General features: G+C 37.8%; 1 protein-coding gene across 5 annotated transcripts in view; it reads right to left on the bottom strand.

Moving 5' to 3' along the window:
• Positions 1-2,007: 2,007 nt before the first annotated feature.
• The window catches only part of NFXL1 (nuclear transcription factor, X-box binding like 1), a 48,183-nt gene continuing 26,767 nt past the window's right edge, over positions 2,008-23,423 (bottom strand). For 4 of the 5 annotated variants that reach the window (XM_053922548.2, XM_071221298.1, XM_071221299.1 and 1 more), the window contains exons 16-23: positions 23,303-23,324; positions 22,514-22,654; positions 19,449-19,615; positions 15,533-15,602; positions 12,561-12,665; positions 4,537-4,623; positions 3,700-3,753; positions 2,009-3,306 (exon numbers count right to left, since the gene is read on the bottom strand). In XM_053922548.2, coding sequence (XP_053778523.1) covers positions 3,139-3,306; positions 3,700-3,753; positions 4,537-4,623; positions 12,561-12,665; positions 15,533-15,602; positions 19,449-19,615; positions 22,514-22,654; positions 23,303-23,324 — 814 coding nt within the window. In that variant the 3' untranslated portion in view covers positions 2,009-3,138. Of the gene's footprint in view, positions 3,307-3,699; positions 3,754-4,536; positions 4,624-12,560; positions 12,666-15,532; positions 15,603-19,448; positions 19,616-22,513; positions 22,655-23,302; positions 23,325-23,423 lie in introns of all 5 variants that reach the window. The other variant, XM_045182770.3, reaches the window with a different exon arrangement.

The following is a 23,423-nucleotide window of genomic DNA, read 5'->3' as shown; positions in this document are numbered from 1 at the left end:
AATTCCAAATCCCTTACCTACACTTTTTCCTCCTTGTAAGAAAGGTTGGCTTGAGAGGAAATGTAGGTCAGTTAGGACACGTACCCACCGTCTTCTCAGATAGCCGGCCATCTGAATAAAGTGCCCACGAAGATCCAATCCCTGTGTCTGCTTCTTGGTTTCAGTAGTGACGGGCAGCATCAACACCGACTTCTCCCGGTTTCAGAACCACATCTGGAGCCCAAGCAATCTGCAACTAACTAAACTGCCCTCTTAACCACCACCTTCTGCAGCTCAGTTATTACGACTAATGAGAAATACCCAAGGAGTTTACAGCCCACACCTACACTGAATTCGTTCATCCATCCATCATATATTCATTGAGCACTGTTGTGGGTTGAACAGCGCCCCTCCCCCAAATTAATGTCCACCAGGAACCTTCCTTATTTGGAAATAGGGTCTTTGCAGATGTAATGAACTAAAATGAGATTATACTGGAATGGAATGAGCCCTAAGAACAAAGAGGGTCTCCATGAGACAGAACAGGACTCACAGAGACATGTGAAAATGGAGATGAGATTGGAGTGATGTGTCTACAAGCCAAGAGACTCTAAGGATTAACGCCCAAAACCAGAAGCTAGAAGAAAGGCAGGGAATGGTTTCTCCCTCAGAGTCTCCAGACAGGACCAACCCTACTGATGTTTTGATTTTGGACTTCTGGACTTTGAACTGTGAGAGAATACATTTCTATTGTTTCAAACCACACTGTAGCATTTTGTTACGGCAGCCATTGGAAACAATCCCCAGCACCTACTGCGTGGCGAGGCGCGGTTCCCCCCTGGAGTTGCAGCTGTAAAGGAAACCGCACCCTGCCCTCCTGGAGCTTAGTTCTAGTGAAAGACTCACACACAATGCACAATGCAGGGACAGGCACCGTCTAGCACTGAGAGGAGAAAGTATTAGAGGGAGCTAGACAATAGCCAGGTGACAGTGATAAGAGTAGTTAGGGAATGTTTCTCCAGAGACATTTTAACTAAATGAATCCGAACTGTGGAATTTCGGGCTGTAGGTGGGAAATCCTCACATCACCATTTCAATACATGCCCCATGCCCCCACATTAATTGGAAAGAAAACTAAGCAAGATTCTGGAATACATGAACATGGTTTCTCAGATGGATGTCTGGTCTCTGTCCCTTAGAAGAGTTTCGAGAGAGCAGAGGGGTTCCTAGCTCTCCCCACCCCTCTCACAGTCTTCTCTCTTCTACAAGGTAGTAATCAGTACTCTGCTGAATGAAGGTCATTCAGGTCACAGCTGAAATGAACTGATCGCGGAGGGACTTTCCCCATCTAAAGTAGCTAGTGCTTTCACCCCACTCTCACCCCTTCCTGTACTATCTCTGACTTTTTAATACCACTATTACACATGGCATCATATTCATTTCTTTTATCTCCTCCACTCCTGTAGCAGCTCCCTGAAGGATCACTGTTATCTCCAGAAAGTACCTGTCACAGAGGAAATGCATGTATTGGTTGAATAAATGAATAAATAGTCATGTGACTTTGGGCATATTAAGCTCTGTAATAATAGCCCAGCAATAAAAACCAGCAAACAGTTTAATGTGTCATTTATTCAATTTCCTTCTAATTCTTTCCCACGAATTAGAAAGAAAACCTAGCAAGATCAGATGACCAACAAACAGACATGAGCTGGCCTTCAGGCTTGTTTAATAGGCCAAGATTCTGACATACATGAAAATAGCTTTCCAAGCAGACACCAAGTTGCTCATGTTCTTTAACACTCGTTTGAGAGCCGAGTAAGGTGATGCTGAGAGCAGCAGCTCTAGTTTAGAGCTTCTGAACACCGACCCAGTAACTCCATCACTGGGAAAATTAAAACCAAAAACAAAATGAAAACTATTAGCAAAACACAAAACCCATAAAGAAAGGAATGAGTGCCCTTTGATTTTAGATCCCAGCTAATACCTGATTCATCAAAAAGGCATTAAAAAAAAAAAAGCTCTGAGTTAAATTTAGCAAAATTTAAAAATCCTTCATTGTACTCCTGTTTAAAACATATCTCTACCACTTTTTACTAATTAGTAATTACTATGTTTTGCATCAAATTTTTGGGTTTTATACATTGATACTGATACCTAGTCTAAGCCTACAGGCTCCTGAATATTTTAGATAATAATAAATATGCTAGATTACAAATTTGGTATGAAAAACTTTAATGAAAACATTAATCATACAAAAATTAAATAACAAAACCATTTAAAATGACTTACAATTCAAACAGATTTGGCTTACTGATATTTCTCTATCAGCTCGATTTCATAAGAACTAATTATTTCCAGATAAAATCTACTTATAGTAAGAAAAAATGAGAATAAAGTACATAAAGCTCATAAGCCCTGTGCTCAGCACATAGTGCTCATAAATATTAGTTTTTCTTTTATTATTACTTTGAAAAGACAGATACAAGTTTTACAAAACACGCCAACTTCCGCTGAAAGCTTCCCACACTAGAAATAGTCACATGGGAGGGGTCTAGCCTGGCATATTATGAGAACAATTATATTTTCCTCTGAGGAACACACAACGTAAAAATTTATTTCAATAACTGATGAAAATTCCTTACTAATAAACCAATTTCTGGAATCTAATTATATAACTTCATGTTACAATTTAAGAGGTCTTTTAGAGAATCATTGTTTTAAAGTACAAATTACATGATGAAGAAAATGTACCTTTTAATAAGTAACTAAAACATTATGAAACATTTTTCTTTCTGCACATATGGCTCAGTTTCATCTTAATTTTGGAAAAAAATATCTTGGTTTCTAATAGTAAATGAAACAACTATGTTAATACAAGGAAGCACAACGAACGACATGTTACCCTGCTACTAACTATGCCTTATGAAACAGCGTACAAGTTCAGTCATGTGTTTAATATCAAACAATGTCACACTGCCACTTCTCGTGCATTAACTAAGACAAAGCTTAACATTCTAGCCTTCTAACAACAAATGGAAGAGAACAGAGACATGAATGTGATGTATATCATGTTGTACAATATACACTTTCCTAGTATTCCAAATTTAATAACTTATCTAAATCCAGTCTGAGGTATCTTAACAGATAAAACACTTTAATTCACCCGCGGGCTAAGTACCACGCGAAGGCACACACCACAACTGCGCACATTGGAAGGAGATGATATTTATACTTTTGCCACAGCGTTAGCTCAACTGCCACTTCATCTCTTTTCCTGTTCTTCTTCCGACGGCCCTTCAGTCTGTTTTCAAAAGCCTCCAATTCGGCCTAAATCAAAATAGTATTATTTTTATTAAAAGCAATACATACATTAATTTAAAATTTTTCCACTTAGATGAAAATACATCATTTTGGGAAACTTTTTAATAGTAATGATATATAATAACAATATTGCTTTGATTTAAAAAAAAAATCTCTCTACTACTAATTATATTCAACAAATTCAGAGTTCAGGAAAGCAGAAAGGGAAGTGGGGAGTAAAAGAAGAGTATTTCAGACGCAGGCCTGACTTTGCCAGTAAATACAGAAATGATTAGATCGGGGTGCCCTAAAATACAGGCATCAGTTTTACACTTCAACACCAATGATCTACTCAGACTCTACAATACACAACTAACAATGATGCAAAGACACACAAATCCAGGTGTCTGGTTCAGTTACCTGTTGTTTTCGTTTTTCCTCTTCAAGTGCAGCTTTGGCTTCTGCTTCTTTTATCTGTTTACGGACATTTAAAAGTAACCAGCACTGTTAATTGTCAAATTTTACACAGAATTTTAACATCTTCTCACTGATGCCCCACTAACCGTAACTACTTTTGGAAGCTTTATAGTGGAAGTTATTAGTGTTACCAAGGTACTGCCTAACAGCGTCAGGCGAGGAGAGGTAAAACGTTACACCTCGCGCAAACACTGCAATTTCACAACTGTAACAGATACTAGACCACAGTTCAGAGAGTTACAATAGTATAAACTAAAATGCTTTGAAAACTGGATTTCTTTCTCTCGAGTAACCATACTAAGAAGCTGTGATCAAAATTATTAAACACCACTCTCTTTCTAGAGTTGAAATCGACCATTTACTTCAAATGTCTTGAAGGGGAAATAGTTTCAGTTTCAAGCAAAATCAAGAATTTATTCCTTGACGGGGTTGAGTAAGGGAAACAGTAACATAGGAGGCAACCCAGACAGCAAAGAATCCTAAAACCTTATTTTTATTATTATTTTAGCCTGATTTTCAGGAGGCTTACACTAACGTTAAGATGAACGACCATGTCCCAGAGCACATGCCCTAATTGGTGCAGAGGATGGAAAATCTGGTACATCCTAGACAATAAAAAGCACCCCTGAGGATTCAAAGTAGGCCTATAAAACTAGGCTGTAATTACAAAATCACAAAAGATGAGATTTCAAGTCATTCGTAATTAGCGCATTAAAAACGCACAAAGCAGGCAGGGGAAAGCCACTGGCACATCAAAGAGGGTATTCACTGTGACGTTACCTCAGACGCTTTCCGCTTCATCTCCTTGCACGTTGTATCGCATTCGATTGAAATCTGATTCTCACGCACCTTGTTGCACTGCAATTCCTACAAGTAACAATTTTCACATCAAAGTCCTAACTGTACGTCATAAGAAAGCAAAAATTCCCATAACAGCTTAAGGTTATGCAAAATATTTAACAGTCATGTCCATCAATACTTAGTAACAATATGGATGCAAGCATCCAATTTCTTGGTCCAAAGAGTGATTGTTACCTTATTTTTTCTTAATTACAAAAAAACAAATACCATCAAATTAAACTCATCCATTTACTGAGTGCAACTATCGAGAAGAGTTCAGGTTTTTTATTTCTTGTTAATCTTCTAAAACTTCCAGGGAATAAGCTGCAGCGAGCAGCACCACCGGCCGCTTTCTGGCGTGCGGAGGCTCCTAAATCGGCACTGTCCCACAGAGCGGCGCTGGCCACAGGCGGCTACCGAGCGCTCCAAGTGTGGCTCGTGAGACCCAGGACATAAATGTCTACTGTTACTTAATGTTAATTCATCGAAATTCAGACACACGTGGCTAGTCGCTACCAACTCAGTGCCAGCCTGGAGCCTTTTCTAAAGAGCTACAAATTTTTCTCTCAACCCGTAAACCTTCCTTAAGTTTAAATAAAAATCATCCCACAGTTGGTATTTGCACTTTACTGTCTCCTTAAAGGAAATACAAAACCAATGTACTCTTTTCTTAATGACTTGATAGCAACACTGTGATCAATTTGTGTACTATGCTACAATAAATCAAGTGGTCCTTATTTTAAATAGTCTCGGACTTTGATTTTATAGATCTTTTATACAACTCTTATTCATTCCCTAGTTCTTGCTGCCGGATGTACTTTTGCTCTAAGCGTACCTATTTGTATCAATTTCCCCTCTCTCATCACCACTCTCAGACTCTAGTTTTGTAGTTCAAATCTACCAGAGTTAAGAAGTAAGATCACCAATTCCTGTAACAAAGTGCATACGCTTCAGTGAAAGCACTTTGTAGAATGGAATTTTATTAGAGTGTTCCCCCTTTACTTCTTCATTTTTGGCAGATGTTGAAAGTAAACCCAGTCTTGTCCTCTGAGGGTAGTCCAAAAAAAGAAAAAATGTCATGAGCAAATGTGAGAGGCAAAAATGTGTGTTTGTGGACATTAAGTCTACAAGCCTGAAAGGAGGACGTCTTTTCTCATTCGAAAAGGACGTACAGAGTGCCCATTACATGCCAAGTGCTGTGTTAGGGACAGAGGACAGAATAATGAAGAGAGTATAATAATAAGTACTACACTAATAATACTAATAGCAGCTATTATATTACTAAACATTAAACATACTATGTTACTGAACATAGCAGTCATTGTGCTTAATGCTACCTAAGCGTCACCTCTTTTACTCATTTCAATAAATCTATGTATTAACTTTATTTCACAGATGAGGAAACAAGGTTACAGAAGCCTAGAATCACAAAGCTCTTGAGAAAACGCTAGACCCTAGTACAAAGAGAGCAAAGAGGAAGCACTGCTAACACTACCAGTAATTCTTTCCTCGGGAGTCAGGGAAGGCAGACTTGTGTGCAGGTTCTTGTGTGCAAAGTGCTAAAGGAATTTTCTGGCCAGCCCAATACATGGTATTTTACACAGAAGCAACACAGACATGTCCACAGACAAAAGGGGAGTATAGTGCACGTTAGGGCACTTAAGTAACACATTCACAGAGACAACTACTAGCGGATGAGACTGGGCAAGCAAGAAAAGGTAATATCATAGATTCCGTTGTACGTTGAGTCCGTGTATATGTACATGTTTCTTATGAAATGCATATTTTCTCCCCACAGTGGATGAAGAACCACTGAAGAACTTAGATTGGGAAAGTGTTATGATTACAAGCTAGAAAATGTGTTACGAAGCTGCTGTCCAAGAACAAGCCGCTGCCAAAGTCCTAATGGGTGGCAAACTGCACTTGGACAATTAACATGAGATCTGAGAAAGCCCAGGGTAAATGTGGCTTGACTAAGCACTGATTTTCATGTGAAGGTGGTCCAATTCAAACATCTAAAACTTTGGAATTCAACTCCAGATGAGGTCAAGCCTATAAATTTAAATTCGGAAGTTATTTACCCCAGAAAATATTAGTAGGAGCTGTGAAAGTAAATGAAAAGACCCTCAATAAAAGTAAAGATTATCAATAAATATTTGTTGAATGGATAAAGAAAAGAGTAAATTTAAAGACAAGAAAAAGGAGTCTAGCTTTAGGAAATGACCACAGAAACAGGAAGTCAAGAAGGAGTTACAACTGTTACTGAGAGAGGAAAAAACCAAAGGTCAACAGGAAAGTCAAGGAAAAGGAGGACTAGGAAAGACCATTCGGCCACTGGCATCTGAACACTCAACTCTTCCATCCTCAGTTTTGCCTAATGGTATGTAATTTGTTGCCACTGAGCTTTCCCATAGTTAGTTGTTGCCCTCTTACTCCTGTTACCATTATTTTATATTAGAATGAGTTCTCTCCACGTTTCAATGTTATAATTTTATAAGGCTGTGCATGTGAGGACTTTCTAAGACAACATTTTTAAAACATAATACTGATGGCAAAAAAAGTTTCATAAAAGCAACAGAGGTTAATTCCAGACCATTTCTTTATTGCTATTATTATTAAAATTTTAAAATATATTGATTGATTTTAGAGAGAGAGAAGAGGGGATGGAGAGCGAGAGAGGGAGGGAGGGAGGGAGACAGAGACGCACATTGATGTGAGAGTCACATGGATTGGATGCCTCACATATGCGTCCCAACCAGGGATTGAACCCGCAACCTAGGTATGTGCCCTGACTGGGAATCGAACCTTCAAACTTTTGGTGTAAAAAACAATGCTCCAACTAAGCCACACTGGCCAGGGCCAGACTATTTCTTAAACCACGAAACTCACTTTATTACTCACATGTGTTCCTGTGCAAATACAAGTGTAGTGCCCTTTTTTTCTACCCCCCCGCCAAAAAAGGGGACACTGAACTTGGTTCCAATGTAAAAACAAAATCACCTTTTACTATTAAACTGCAGAAAACGAAATGCCAAACAAAACTGATTTTTAAAATAAGCATTTACAAGCACCTGTGTCGGGCGGAGGAGGCAGGCTACAGCCAGCTGTGACTGTGAGAGACTTTTGGCTTTTTGGAGAAAGCTGGACAGTGACTCTGCTGCAGTAGAAGTGCCCCGAGAGACTTTCTAAAAGGGGAGCTGAGGACTGCTGGGCAGGGACCCCATGCACAGCTGCCCTGCCAGCAAGGGGAAAGGACTGAGGGAGCGGTTTGCTCCCAGTGAGCGCAGCTGGGCAGAGATCAGGAAGGTGCACAGCAAGGGGATTTCTTGGCCCCAGTCTGATCCAACTGGCTGGTGGAGGCTGTGCAGAGTGGAAAGTTTGAGACTGTGTCTGCTGTGAGGGCAGTGGGCTGGGAACTGGACAGGTGGGAGTTGAGCACCTAAGATCATTTGCAGCTAGACAGAGCCCCTTTCCCCAGCAGAGATGAACCTCCAAGAAGGGAAGGACACACCCAGCCCCCACCTCCTGCAGAAGAAGCAGGACAAGCTCAAGAACCTCCTGCAGGGTACATATCTGCAAGAGAAAGGCAGAAAGAGAAACACCTAAAGGGCCCATTTTAAACAACTCTCAGGGAGACAAAATACACTGTTTCCTGAGGCCCTGTTTCACTGCGGCCAGCAAAGCAGGGAGATCAGAAATCGGCACAGCAAGGGGAAATCAGGGCCCTGCCCAGCTCCCCACGCCCACCCAGAGCTGCCATCAGCACCAAACAGGAAAGAGCTGACCCTCTTACACAGATCGGCCCCTCCCCTGAAACAGACAGCTAATTTATCAAAAACTATACACTACTGGAAACAAGCTGGGTGGTGTAAGGGCAGGGGAACACACCCACAATTTTCCCAGAAGACTGAACAGTGCCTTCTAGGGGAGACCCAGGGATCCCACCCTACCAATCACAAAAGAAGCTCCCTCTAGGGGCAGTTTAAGGTGATACAGGCAGTGCTGTCAGAAGTTGGGCAACTTGCCCCAGGACCTTGAGCTGATAAAACACCAGCGGCAAATTCACAAAGAGAAGACAGAAGGCAAACACCAAACTCTGTTGAGATGCTACCTCGTTCTCCTTTGGAATTTGCATTATTTTTTTCTTTTCTTTTGCATAACCTTTTAATATTTCTTCTTTTGCTTCAACTGTATTCCAACTAATTCACTATTGTGTTTTTTATTCTTTTTATTTAGGTTTTTATATTATTTTATTTCAAATCTCTCATTGTCCCCTTCCCTTGTATTACTCCATTTTGCATTCTTCCCGCCCTTTCTTATTTTCATTGTCAATTTTATTTTCCTGCACACTACACCTTCTTCCTATTCCTTACTCTTACTATATTTCTCCTCCCTCTATCCTCTCAAAATCATTCTTCCTTCCTTTAGTCAGCAAACATTCTTTTTCCCCTACTTATAATGTTCTTATTTTCTTTCCCCTTTCATAAATTGTGGCTTATTTGGCATGGATAACATGGTTATTGCTGTTTTTCTTCAACTTCTTCTTCCTATTTGTTCACTATTTTTTAATTTCAAATCTCATAGGGTACTCTCCCCCTGTCTTAATCCATTTTGCCTTCCTCCTGCCCTTGCTTATTTGAGTTTGGAATTTTATTTTTTTCCCTTTCTTAGCCTTTATTCTATTCCTTACTCTTATTATCTCTCCTCCCTCTATCCTCTCAAAATCATTTATTTTTATTGTAGACATCACATATTCTTTTTTCTTTCGTATAATGTTCTTCTCTTTCCACCTTTATTAATCTTGGGACAGGTATCATTATTATTAACCTTGTTGCAGTTTTTCTGAAATTTTCTTCTCTTTAGTTCACTACTTTTTAATTTTATTTCAAACCAATTATTATACTCTTTCCTTTTCTTAACTCCATTTTGTCATCGCATTTCTCTGTTTTACTTACCTTTTAAATTTTATTTTCTCCCTTTGCCTTGCTTCTATCCCCTACTCTTGTAATTTCTCCTTTCTTTTCCCACTCAGAATCATTTTTCTAGCAATCCAGACTCAGAAATACATTAAAAAGATCATACACCATGACCAAGTGGGATTCATGCCAGGGATGCAAGAGTGGTATAATATTCACAAATCAATAAATGTGTTGCACCACATAAACAAAATGAAGGACAAAAATCACATGATCACATCAATAGATGCTGAAAAAGCATTTGATAACATACAGCACCTATTTGTGATAAAAACACTCAGCAAAGTGGGAATAGAGGGAGCATACCTCAACATAATAAAAGCCATATACAAGAAACCTACAGCTAATATTATACTCAAAGGGTAAAAACTAAGAGCTTTCCCCTTAAGATCAGGAACAAGACAAGGGTGTCCACTTTCAACACTCTTATTCAATGTAGTACTGGCAGTTCTAGCCACAGTGATTAGACAAGGAAAAAAAAAGAAAAGACATCCATACTGGAAAGAAGGAAGTAAAACTGTCATTATTTGCAGATGACCTAATAGTGTACACAGAAAACCCTACAGGCTCCACCAAAAATACTACTCAACCTAATAAGTGAATCTGGCAAAATAGCAGGACACAAAGTCAATATTCAGAATCAATGGCATTTTCGTACACCACCAATTATCAGAAAGAGAAACTGGGGGGGAAATCCCATTTACTACAGCAACATGACAACTAAAGTACCTCGGAATAAATCTAACCAAGGAGGTAAAAGACCTGTATGTGGAATACTAAAGAACACTGAAGAAAGAAACTGAGAATGATACAAATAAATGGAAGCATCTACCATGTTCATGGATTGGAATAATGAACATCATTAAAATGTCCATACTACCCAAAGCAATCTATAGATTCAACACAATTCCTATTAAAATACCAAGGGCATATTTCACTGATCTAGAACAAATACTCCAAAAATTTGTATGGAACCAAAAAAGACTCTGAATAGCCTCAGCCATCTTGAGAAAGAAGAACAAAGTAGTAGGGATCGCAATACCCAGTATCAAACTATACTACAAGGCCATTGTAATCTAAGTAGTCTGGTAGTGGCCCAAGAACAGACACATAGATCAATGGAACAGAACAAAGAACGCAGAAATAAACCCAAGTCTCTACGGTCAATTAATATTCGACAAAGGGGGCATGAGCACACAAGAGAGTAAAGATAGCCTCTTCAATAAATGGGGTTGGGAGAACCAGACTGGTACATGCAAAAAAAAAATGAAACTAGACCACCAACTTACACCATACACCAGAATAAACTCAAAATGGATAAAAGACTTAAATATAAGTCATGACACCATGAAAGTACTAGAGGAGAACATAGGCAAGAAAACTTCAGATATCCCACATAGCAATATTTTTACCAATATATCTCCTAGGGCAAGGGAAATAAAGGAAAAAATAAACAAATGGGACTACATAAAACGAAAAAGCTTCTGCACGTTTAAAGAAACCATCATCAAATAGAAAAGGAAACCAACCGTATGAGAGAATATATTTGCCAATGATACATCGGACAAGGGTTTGATCTCCAAAATATATAAAGAACTCATAGAACTCAACACCAGGAAGGCAAACAATCCAATTAAAAAATGGGCAGAGGACTTAAATAGACACTTCTCTAACGAAGACATACAGATGGCCCATAGACATATGAAAAGATGTTCAACATCTCTAGCCATCAGAGAGATGCAAATTAAAACCACAGTGAGACATCACCTCATACCAGTCAGAATGGCTATCATCAATAAATCAACAAACAACAAGTGCTGGTAAAGGTATAGAGAAAAGGGAACCCTAGTGTACTATTGGTGGGAATCATTGGTGTGGCCACTGTGGAAAACAGTATGGAATTTCCTCAAAAAACTAAAAACAGAACTGCCTTTTGACCCAGCGATTCTGTTGCTGGGAATATACCCTAAAAATCCCGAAACACCAATTCAAAAGAACTTATGCACCCCTATGTTCATAGCAGCACTATTTACAATAGCCAAGTACTGGAAACAGCCTAAGTTCCCATCAGTAAATGAGTGGACCAAAAAACTGTGGTTCATTTACGCAATGGAATACTACCGAGCAGAAAGAAAGAAGGAACTCCTACTTTTTGCGACAACATGGATGGAACTGGAGAATATTATGCTAAGTGAAGTAAGCCAGTTGGTGAAAGCCAGAAACGATCTCACTTATAAGAAGAATCTAATAAACAAAATAAACTAACGAACAAACTAGAACCACAGGCATGGAAAACATGGAACAGACTGAAAGTGACCAGAGAGCAGAGGGGAAGAGGATAATGGTGGAAAGAAGGGGAAGGGTCTAGACAAAGAACATGTATGAATGACTCACGCACATGGACGACAGTGTGGGAATCAACTGTGGAAGCAGGGGATGGGATAGGCAAAGGAGGGCAAAGGGGGAAAAATTGGGACAACTGTAATAGAATAACAATAAAAAATGATTAGATACCTTTTTTAAAAAAGAATAAGAAAATCTAAACTTTCAAAAATATTGAAGGCCAATAAAAATAATTTTCCTTACAGCCTGGTTAAAAAAAAAAGAAAAAGAAAAAGAAAAGCATTTACAGAAATAGATGGGATAATAAGTTTCTAAGAAATAGGACCTGCCCTGGCCTCTGGCTGGAGTGGCTCAGTGGATTGAGCACTGGCCTGTGAACCAAAACGTCACTGGTTTGATTCCCAGTCAGCGCACAAGCCTGGGTTGCAGACCAGGCCCCGGGTGCAGGAGTGCAAGAGACAACTAATCAATGTTTCTCTCCCTCCCCTTTTCCCTCCCTTCCCCTTTGTCTAAAAAATTAATAAAATCTTTAAAAAAAAAAAGACCTTAACGTTAAAAGGCTAAAAAATAAAGCCAACAAACTACTGAACACAGACAAAAAGAAGTGTGTACAGAAAAGTATATTCAATAACTTAAAATATTTACCTTTTTTATTCTTTTACAAGGACATCTAAGTTTTACCTTCTGGTTGCAATTAAAAGGACATTCACCAGGATGGCATATCTCTTTGCATCTATGACCACATGGAAGCTAAAACAAAACCAAAATAAAGCAGTTACATATTTATATTTTAGTCATACTCTGCCTCCCCTTCTCCCAACAACTATTTTAAGAGACAGTCCATCACAATAGGATCAATCAATCCTGGATAATCAGCTAATTTTTCAACTTTTTCTTTAATTAACCCTAACTATAATCAAATCACATGAGCCTGTTAGCTGGGCCAGTGTGTGTTATCTCAAAAGCCAGGTTATAGTCTGAAAGAGCTGAAAAACAGTCACAAAGAACACTGATTAGAATGCATAATATATAATGTCTGTGCCTTCATTGTAGATTTCACAGCGAAAGATTTTTCTAAAACATCCAACCCTGATATCCATTTAAAGGTGAGATGCCTGCCCTTCCCACTCAAAGTGAGATGGTTTTCTTCCACCTGACCCAGCCCCTAGCATCATTCTGCTAGCTCTCTGGCAAGCCATATCAAATGGCTTATCAATAACCAACATTGTCTAGTTCAAAAATGTTCCATTTTAATGCCAATGATTTTAAAAAGCTCTCTCCAAAGACAATTAAAGAAGGCCGGTAAAACAATACTGTTTGTGGATAAACACACTTAACATCATCACCATAGCTGGTACTTACCAAATACTAAGATCTTTACATGTTATTAACTCATTTAATGCTCAGACAACCTTCTGCGTGGGCGTTATTGTTGCTTCCATTTTACAGGTGAACAATTTGAGTTACAGAGAGATTAAATAATTTGCCCAAGTGAAAAGTAGAAAAGCTTGTGTGTTAATAATAAAACCAAATTAAGAACACAATGTTTGAAGTACAGATGTACGAGTATATGTGGGACACAAAGTTGGGTTCTTAATGGTACCTTTAAATTTTCTTTTAGTTAAATTCAAACCTAATGCAACAATCCAGAAGACAGAGTGCATATCAGAGAAGGTGCAGAGCTGAAAGGATATGCCTATGCTCCTTCACTCACATTCAATAAACACTTCCCAGGTGCCTAATACGAGCAACCAGGGAACCAGGGACTAGGCACAAAGGTAAATGTGACATAGTCCCTGCCCACAAGAAATCTACAGTCTGGGGAGGGGAGAATAAAGTAAACAGGAATTTATCAGAATCCCACACCATAACTGAGTACAAGATATCTACTGCAGATTAAACCAACAGAGTTCTTGGCTGGTAAGTAGGACCTGATTCTGTAGCCTACTGGTTCTCAAAGTGCACAGTATGGCCTTTATGTAAGAGTTTAGTAGAAATGCAAATACTCCAGGCCCAGAAAATGAGAAACTCTGGGGTAGGGCCCATCGATCTGCTTTAACAAGCCCCTAAAGTGACTCTGATGCAGGCCCGAGTTTGGGAACCACTGCTATAGCCTTATCGATGTCAAGAGGCCATAGACTAGAATGAGTTCTATTAGACACATTGAAATTCACTTGTCTACTCCTAGGTTTTTCTAAACTATGTCATAGCCACTTGTACTGTTCCCAGACTAAGGCTATAGTTTTCAAGCCCAAAGAGACTCTAGAATAGCAGAGGGGCTCCAGAATGGCCTAGAATCCAAAACCATGAGCACAGATACACATTTTTAAATCAACAGTCCCCACTCATCTAGAACCAGCAAATGTCATTACAGATCACCATAGCCAAGGCAATGCTGGACTGCGAATCAGCCTTTGCTGAATTAAGTTATCCTATTTCTAACTGATATCATAGCAAGGTACTGTGTCAGATTAAAAATAAAACATTCTCAACTAATTATTACCTGGAATCTGAATTTGGGTAGAGGAAAAAATTTTTACAAGAAAAATGCAGGATTTGAAGAATTCAGAAAATTAAATTTGCAATATCCCATGCCTCTAGTCTTATGTATATTAACAAAAACATATTAAAGTAATCATTTATTGCTTCAAATGTTCTCCTATTTTAAATCTTACATAAATTTTGAAATTTTCAGGTTCTAGTTCTTACACAAGACTCCATAAAAGCGTCCAAAGTTTTAGTTAAAAGAAAATACCATTGACAAAATGGCACGCCATGCACCGATTTGTTTTCTTCAGTCAGAGACTGACTACCACATTTAACACTTTGCTGGCATCTCTTCCTGACCAAGCATTAAAAGAGGTACTATTAGTACATCTATAAGTCAAAAGGATTCCTTTATAAGCGTCCACGCAAATCAAATAGTTGTCACTGCCCAACCTCCAACCTTGAAAAAAGGAGGCTCCTCACTTTTAGATTGGCCAAATACAGATGGATAACTTTGGTTTCTCAAATTATTGCCAGGACAAATCAATAGTGAAATTTTCCCATTTACTCCCAACAATATTTTGGAACCACTTTTCATCCTTTTAGTTTGAATACAATGTACATACAAACATGTGAGTCTTTAAAAACAAAACCTTATATATAAATGCTTTATATTAATCAATTCAAAATGATAATGAACTTTAAAGTTCTCATATACACACATACATATCTGTCTTTTTAAATAACCTACTATAAATTTACTCTCTAACTGCCTGTACAACCCACACAGTTCTTGATCTATTTACATTTTAAGTCTGAATCACATTATGGAAAGTAAACATTAAGTGAATACCTTACTGCATGAAGTACATAAGCTATCTTTAAAACTACTTAAAAATAATCTTCGAGGGTCATTCCTAGTCCTAGTATCTGCAAATTTCATAAAGAGATGTGCATCTACCCTAATCACATGCATTACATTCTTACAGACATCACATTTTTATTTCTGGACACCTATTTTTATTGGGTCCAGAAACAGACCTGAAATAGGATGTCCAAACAAGAAAAGAGAAAATGCAAAAGAAACAATGCCCAAAAAATACAACTTAAAAGGTTCTAGTAAAGCTTACCTCTTTAGGACACTGATTTTTGCAACAACTGAGGAGGTTCTTTTCATTTACATCAGCTGTGGTTATTTTTCTAAAAATAGGAGAGAAAGATTTGGTGACATTCAAACCAAGACCATTTCATAGCATATTTTCCAAAAACAACACAATTCCAAGCATATCTATAAGATGAACTTATTTTTTCTTGAGAACTATTTTGTGTCTCTGTAACAATTATCCTCCCAACTACTTTACTGTCCTGATAAACCTTCCAGACCTTCATCAACTACAAAAACTCGAATGTCAACAGGACAGTCCCTGCTAGAAAGGATGTATGAAACACACATGAAGTATCATCTATTCCTGGGCTCTGTTTAACAGTTCTTGTACTGTGTTTCCCTATAGGTCAATCATTATTCATAATTACAATTATTCCTTTTTAAATTTTATATCTTTTTTCTGGTTTCCAGTTATTTATTTTTAGAGAGGAAGGGAGACAGCAAGAGGAAGAGAAACATCGATGTACAAGAGAAACACTTTTCTCCATTACTTTATTCTCCTTTTCTTTTCCTTTTTTTAATTTTTATTGATTGATTTTAGAGAGAGAGAGAGAGGAACATCTTATTGACACCTTCACTATTGGTTGATTCTTGTATGTGCCCTGATCAGGGATCGAACCCACAACCTTGGCATTTTGGGACAATGCTCTAACCAACTGAGCCACGCAGCCAGGGCTCTTCTCCTTTCCTTTACCTGCTTTTTCTATTTGCCTTTGCAGGACATAATTGCCAAAATGTACCATAAAGTTAGCTTCACTAATGCCAAAACTATAATGTTAATATTTGTATCAAATTAGCTACAAACATACTCTAACATAGGCAATTTTCTTGGCAAAATTTCACTTAATATCACAAAGTTTTTATGCTAGCTCTACTAAACGTGTATATTTTCATTCTTACAAGTATGGTGCCCACTTCTGAACCTAGTGAGTTAAAATCATTTTACTCCTATTACTCTATAATTAGGAAACATTACCTACTTTTCAAGGTCTGTATTTTTTATATTTTATATTTCTATAGAACAAATATACATGAAGCAGAAAAGTACTAAAAGGGAAAGATGACTTATGAAATAATTTGCAGAATTAAAGCAAATAAAATTATCAGAATACTAAGACTAGAGAATTCTGTATAAAAACATATTTTAAACACGTATTCAAGAAATGGATGCCCTGGCTGGTGTGGCTCAGTGGATCGAGTGCTGGCCTGGGAACCAGAGGGTTGCTGGTTTGATTCCCAGTTGGGGCACATACCTGGGTTGTGGGACAGGTCCCCAGCAGGGGGCACACAAATGGCAACCACACACTGATGTTTCTCTCCCACTCTTACTCTCTCTCTTCCCCTCTTTCTAAAATTAAATAAATAAAATCTTAAAAAAAAAAAAGAAAAGGAAAAAGGAACTCTGGAGAGCTGAGATAATGGAAGCCACCTCAATTTAAATGTATCCACACGTCCTTCCAAAAAACTGTTCACCTCATCGATAACAAAATCACTCAAATCCCATGACCTTGGCCTAATTAGAAGACAGAAATGTCTACAAACTTCAAATTATCTGTAAGTAGAAAAGTAAGTATCAGTTCTTAGCAGAGCTATTTCTCAAGCTCCCACAGGAATCTCTTCAAGAAGCCAGTGAAGTTCTGGAAAAACTGAACAGGAAAGTGGGGAAGCCAACCTTACACCAGAAAAAGAAAGTCAACCCTTGTTGGGAACCACCCTGCCTGGTTTCGGAAGCTATAACCCCCCACAGCTAAGGCTGAGTAAAAAGACCTTGGGACCATAAGCCACTAAGGAGATGAAACTTATTCTCCCGGCAGGGGCATAGCCTCTGCCCTTTACTTCACCCTGCTTCGTCCCTGGAGGATGGCTGGATAATGAACGATGGCTAAGATTTCTCAAGGGAGGAACAACCCACGACAGGCACAGTAACGAAGGGACCATCAGGGAAGGACTTGGGGGGCTATAGAAAAGGGGTGATGGACCCTCACCCCTCGGCTTTCTTATAGCCTGAGTCCTCATTCTATCTATAAGAAGACTCCTAATCTCTTGGCTGCCTTACTTCCCCCATCTGACTGAAGCCTAAAACAGTGCCGGAGGTGGTACAGCCCTGTGCTGGCCTGGGAGGTTCCTGGGGCGATCAGGCCTAAGAAAGAATGCGTAAAATCCTGTGAAACCTGCTTTGCTAAGAGTGGCCTCAGTTTAAAAGTTAAGCGTCCAAGCGTAAAACGAGTTTATTTCCCAAAGTTCTATGGCCCTTTGGCGTCACCCTATCTATCTGACCCTGGCTCAGAACAAGCCCTTATGGTTCTTTAAATGTTATCTATTCCTTGATCATTACTGCCTGACAATGATTAATGAGCTTTACATATATGCCCCTGTATTCCTATGCAAACTAAACCCAATCAAAGCCCATTGAGAAAGAGGCTCAAGGCCCTTCTCCTCTGAGTGACTGGTCAGCCTTTCCTCGCCAAGCAGATTACGTCTTGGTGGACTTATTCTCAACTGCAGCAGCGGGGTGGGGGAGAAGGGGGAGTTCTGTGGGTAGAGTCCTCCCACAAACTCTGAGTGTAAAAACACTAAAAAAAATCTTGGTAGTTCAGAGCACTAACTACAAGGAAGAGAATTCTAAAAGTGCATAACCAAGGAACCAACCTTGGAAAGACATCACTCTGGGGAAAAGAAGGTAAAAATGGAAAGGCACCCTTTCTAGCTGGGTGGCTCAGTTGGTTGGAGAGTTGTCCCACACACCAAAAGGCATCAATCCCTGATCAGGGCACATGCCTAGGCTGCAGGTTCAATCCCCTGTCAGGGTGCAAACTGGAGGCAAGGGTTTGATGTTTCTCCCTCACATCAATGTTTCTCTCACTCAAATCAATAAATATATTCTCAGGTAAGGATTAAAAAAAGGGTGGGGAAAGGCATCCATTGAAGAGTACATGATGAAGAGGAAAAAAAAAGAGGAAGAAATTTAAAACCCAACAAAATCAAAGAAAACAATCCCTTTTGTCAGTATCCCCCATTAATAAAGGAAAACTGCCCTATTAACTCTGCCTATAAAACTTCTAAAGCTAAAAATTGTAACATTTTATTTTTTAAATTGCAAAAACAATTTTGACTAGTTAATTTAACAAAGCATGAATCTAGAGAGTTAAGAGACAAAAACAAATTTAAAATAACATTAACAGGTATTTTCCAAAAAGTATTTATGCTCAAAAAAATCAGAAATAAAGTTATATTCTCCAATTTACCTTGATTTAAACCTTACAAAAAGCCCATTTTATAGAGTTGGAAGAAATGGAACTGAATGAGTTTGATTGTGATTAACTGAAGTTAGATCATGATTAAATAGAAAGGAATGGAAATTTTTTCCTCCTCCACATAATCTACAAGCAAAATTTGCATTTTTTGAAAGTCAAGAAAATAGGTCACATCCTGTACGATAATGCCATGACAGCAACATTTGTTAACAAACAAAACTCTAGCTTTTAAATCTATAATTTAAAAATTACACTTAAGTAATTACGTGCGAATCAATTTTGGGGCCAATGAAATTCTACTTTGTCACTGTTATTTGAACAATTGTTATAGGAGTGCTTCTCCTATGTCTTTTTAAAAGCGGTGACACAATTTTTTTCCTAACAAAGTCTTATATAGAATCCCCAAATAGGAAGTCAGAACTGCCCTGGTTGAAAAAGGGTAAAGTACCCACAAGGTGAAGTAGTGTACATTTCTTCCAGGTGTCTAGGAAAAACCTAGGCCTCCCGAGTCTAAGGACCACCACTGAAAAATATCCCTTACGGCATACTACCTATAAAGGGTCCTGAATTATAAAAAGGTTTCAAAATAATTTTAGTAAAACAAGAACATTTCTTCAGGCTACTTACCTACATTCCACAAACAGGGTTGTGATCTTGCAGTGACATTTTATTCTAAGCATCTGAACACAAGGGGGACATTCTCCAGGGTGACATGGCAAAACGCATGGGTGGGGACAGCCCACTGGCCGTGACTTAGAGCACCCTTCTTCACACTGAAGGCATTCTGGGCCAGCCTGACACATTGCAAGGAAACAAATCACCTAAGTACAAAAGTCTAACATTGCTACATGGTAATTATAAAATTTATATACTCCATTAAAAGAAAGTGCTTCTGCAGCTCTTAGAAATATAGTTAATAAAATGTATTAACTGTATTGAAAAATCACTCATTTTTTAAATATTCAAAATGGAGACCAACAAGATTATCAATATGACCACTATTCACAAAGATTTTTATGTCTACAAACCTCATTAAATCAAACTGCCTCACCTTTAAAATGGACATAATTTCACTAAATATCTCTATTAAAAATGTAAATTACTTCCTAAAGAATAGTCAGTGGCAGAAAAAAAAATATGGATTAAAAGATTTTCAATTCATGTAGACCCAACAGGTATGATCATCATAAACTAAAGAAATTCATACATTGTTAACACATAAATGAAAATTCCCAAAGCATTAAATGTCGGGGTTAATCACATTTTGCTAAAGTAAAACACATATAGAGGAAAAAAGGAGAACGACCACCAGTTTAATTTACTTTTAATGCACTTCAATAATGCAAAACTAAATTGCATTTAGTACAAATAAATATATCTAAATTGTAAAACTGTAACCTAACAAGTCACCTCTCTGCTCTGGTAATTTAATAATTTAAGTAGAATGTATCTACTAAGAAAGGTTAAAGATTTTTATTACAGAATATTGTTTATTTTACATATCATACATGAGATAAAATAAAAGGGTTATAGATATGGATACTAAGTCTTAAAGGTTAAACATTTTTCATTATTAGCTTTTAAAATTAGCTTTTCCAATTCATCCAACTTTCTGGAAATCCAGGGAGAGCAATCCTAACTTTAAGTAGCAGGATGATGAGAAGCAGAATACATTTGGGTCACTATCACAAATTAGAAAACTAATCTTGATAAGTGCAACTTTTTTCCTTATTTTATTGGGATATATTTGATGTATAAATTCAAGGTGTTCAAAATGTTAATTTGGTACATTTACACATGATGATTTCATTACAGCAATAATTAGCACCTCTATCACGTAACAGAATTATCCTTTCCTTTTAGTAGTTGGAATAATTAAATTCTAGTCTCTTAGCAAGTTTAATGATTATAATAAAATTCTTTTTCAAAAAAAATCAGTGAAACATGACACATCACATACATTGCCTTTAGCAGTGTTCTCAAACATTTTTGTGCATTATCAATCTCTTGAGAATCTTGTTAAAATGCTGAGGTACAGCCTGAGATTTCTGCATTTCTAACAAGATTCCAGCTGATGCCAATGCTACCAGTCTGCAGACAACACTACGAGTGGCAAGGGTCTGTAATATACACAATTACATAAGAAGGTATGTGTATGTAATTACGTATGTACGTAATTTTTCTTTTATATGTGCTCTTGGTGACAGATTTTTCCCAAAGAAATAAGACTTTCCTCATCACTCCATTTCTTCTTTCAGTCACTCAAAGATATTTGATCCCACACCCGCCTGGGAAACACTCACTATTTCAATTGCCCTCAGCCTCATACCTTTCCCCTGTCGACCACAGTTCCACTCACTCTAACCAGTGAATTAGACAACAGGAACATTTGTCGCTAATGGTGACAATTGGAGCCACTGCATATAATACACTTGACTGGACTGAGACCGGTGGGTAAGGTCAGGCAAGGAGACCAGAGCACAGCTGATAATCAAAAGGGCTTTGAGGCCAGTCAATTCAAGACACACTCACTAAATACCTGCTATGTTGTAGGCTCTATTCTACGACTGACGGCAGAAACTGCATGAAAAATTCCAGAGGCATTTGGGTCAAGAGATACATACTAGGAGCCTTTCTCCAGTGGATCTCAATTGAAGTGTTATGGTAAGGTAAGAAATTTTTCAAACTTTCTTTATCATTTTGTTTTTAATACATAAATTAGAATGATCACAAAGTTATCGCCCAAATAATGTAACTCTCACTCACTTGCACTGCAGTAGCCTTCACTGAGTGAGAGATACGAATGGACTTGTAGCTAAATTGAGAAAAAGGGCACGTAACTTATAACCCACGCTTTGCCACATCCACTGCCCCAAAAGCAACGGCGAAATGTTCAGTGAGAATTCCCCAATCTCTGTCAGTTATATCAGCTCTAAAAATGAATTTTTTCTGACTCATTTGATGTTCTAAAAACCTCAAGGAGGAATGCTGTATAGCAGCTACACCTTATAGTTAAATGGATTTGAATCATTACAATTATTTGTTTAATTCTGCAATTTCAATACCTTTTACATTTATCATGAAAATTTTTATTGAGGAACATCACATGGATGAATGAGGAGATTACAACACATTTTCATGTATGTCTACACATGAGCAAGAATGATATCATGGATATTTATGATGTCATACACTCCAGTTACCAGATCAAAACCCCCAAAAACTAACAATGCAACTGGAATTTTCAATAATACAATTCATATTAATTACTTAAACATTTGTCAATTTAATGTTACTTAATAAATATGAAGCTTAAGATTTTTTGGCTTATTCCTCATTAGGCACACTTGCTATTATAATGATTCCCTATAAAATGGGAGTCTACGAAAAACAAGTTACTTTAAAAATAAAATTTTATTTAAAATTTGATTAGCTACATTTGTTCTTCCTAATAAAATGGCAATGTTTAGAGATTTTTGAACTGTCAATTTCTGATATGCTTATAAAATGCTTTTAATGAATTTCACACACATGTACTCACACATTGTGATACATTTACTTCACTTCCAACAAAAGTCTGGAGACTTATTAAAACTGCAAGCATCACCTGTCATACATGTCAGGTTTGAAAAACAGCTGAAAGCAAATCCGGAGATATCTAGAAGTACGCACTCTTTCAAACTCAGTTTTACCTTGGTTTCGCCAGTGCAGGCAGCAGTTTCCGTAACCTTGTGGCATTCTTTCATACACGTGTGATTCTGACAGTCTAAGGTGCGTCCGCAAACTCTCTTACAAGAATAGGGTCCTACGGCGTGGCATGGCAGTGGACTCACCTTAAGAAAAGAAAAAAAAGAAAGACAATCAGCACAACATATATACACACACACCTTTTAGACCCATGTTTCCAAAACAACTGTTACCATTTGATAACAAGTTTCACAAAGGCCTGACACATTTTCACTAATAATAACGATCATTTTAAAAACGGTAATTCATTTATCATATCAAAAAATCAAAAAAATGAATGGCAAGAAGCAAAACATTGTTTTCCTAAAAGGGAAACTCAATATGATTCTGTAGTAGATGCATATTCATAAACTAATTTTCAAATAACAGCACTGTATGTTTTTAGAATCAGTCAACAGCCCCGTCCAGTGTCGGTCAGTGGGCTGGGTGTCATCCCATGAATGGAAGGGTGGTGGGTTGACTCCCAGTCGGGGCACATGCCTGGGTTGTGGGTTCAGTCCCCCAGGGCACATATGGAAGGCAACAGATCCATGTTTCATGCCTTTTCTCTTCCCTTCCCCTTAAGTCAAAAATAAAATAAAATGTTAAATAAAATAAAATTGGTAGACAAACTATTATCTTTAAAACACTGAAATGATACTTTGACTTCATTATTTCTAACAATCCTAGTATAGAAGGGGCATAGATTACAAGTTTTGCACAAGTTTTACTTAAAACTTATGCCAATAACTCACCTCGTGCTTCCCAAGACACTCCCTGTAAGAGAAAAATAAAATGAAATAAAAACATTATAAATTCTTCAAAAAGAATACCTAAAGCAGCCCTGGGTGGTGTAGGTCAGTGTGAGCGTGGGCT

Source organism: Desmodus rotundus, chromosome 4 (assembly GCF_022682495.2).
Source record: "Desmodus rotundus isolate HL8 chromosome 4, HLdesRot8A.1, whole genome shotgun sequence".
Taxonomy (NCBI): domain Eukaryota; kingdom Metazoa; phylum Chordata; class Mammalia; order Chiroptera; family Phyllostomidae; genus Desmodus; species Desmodus rotundus.
The sequence above is the reverse complement of the archived record's forward strand: the minus strand, read 5'-3'. Positions and strand labels throughout refer to the sequence as shown.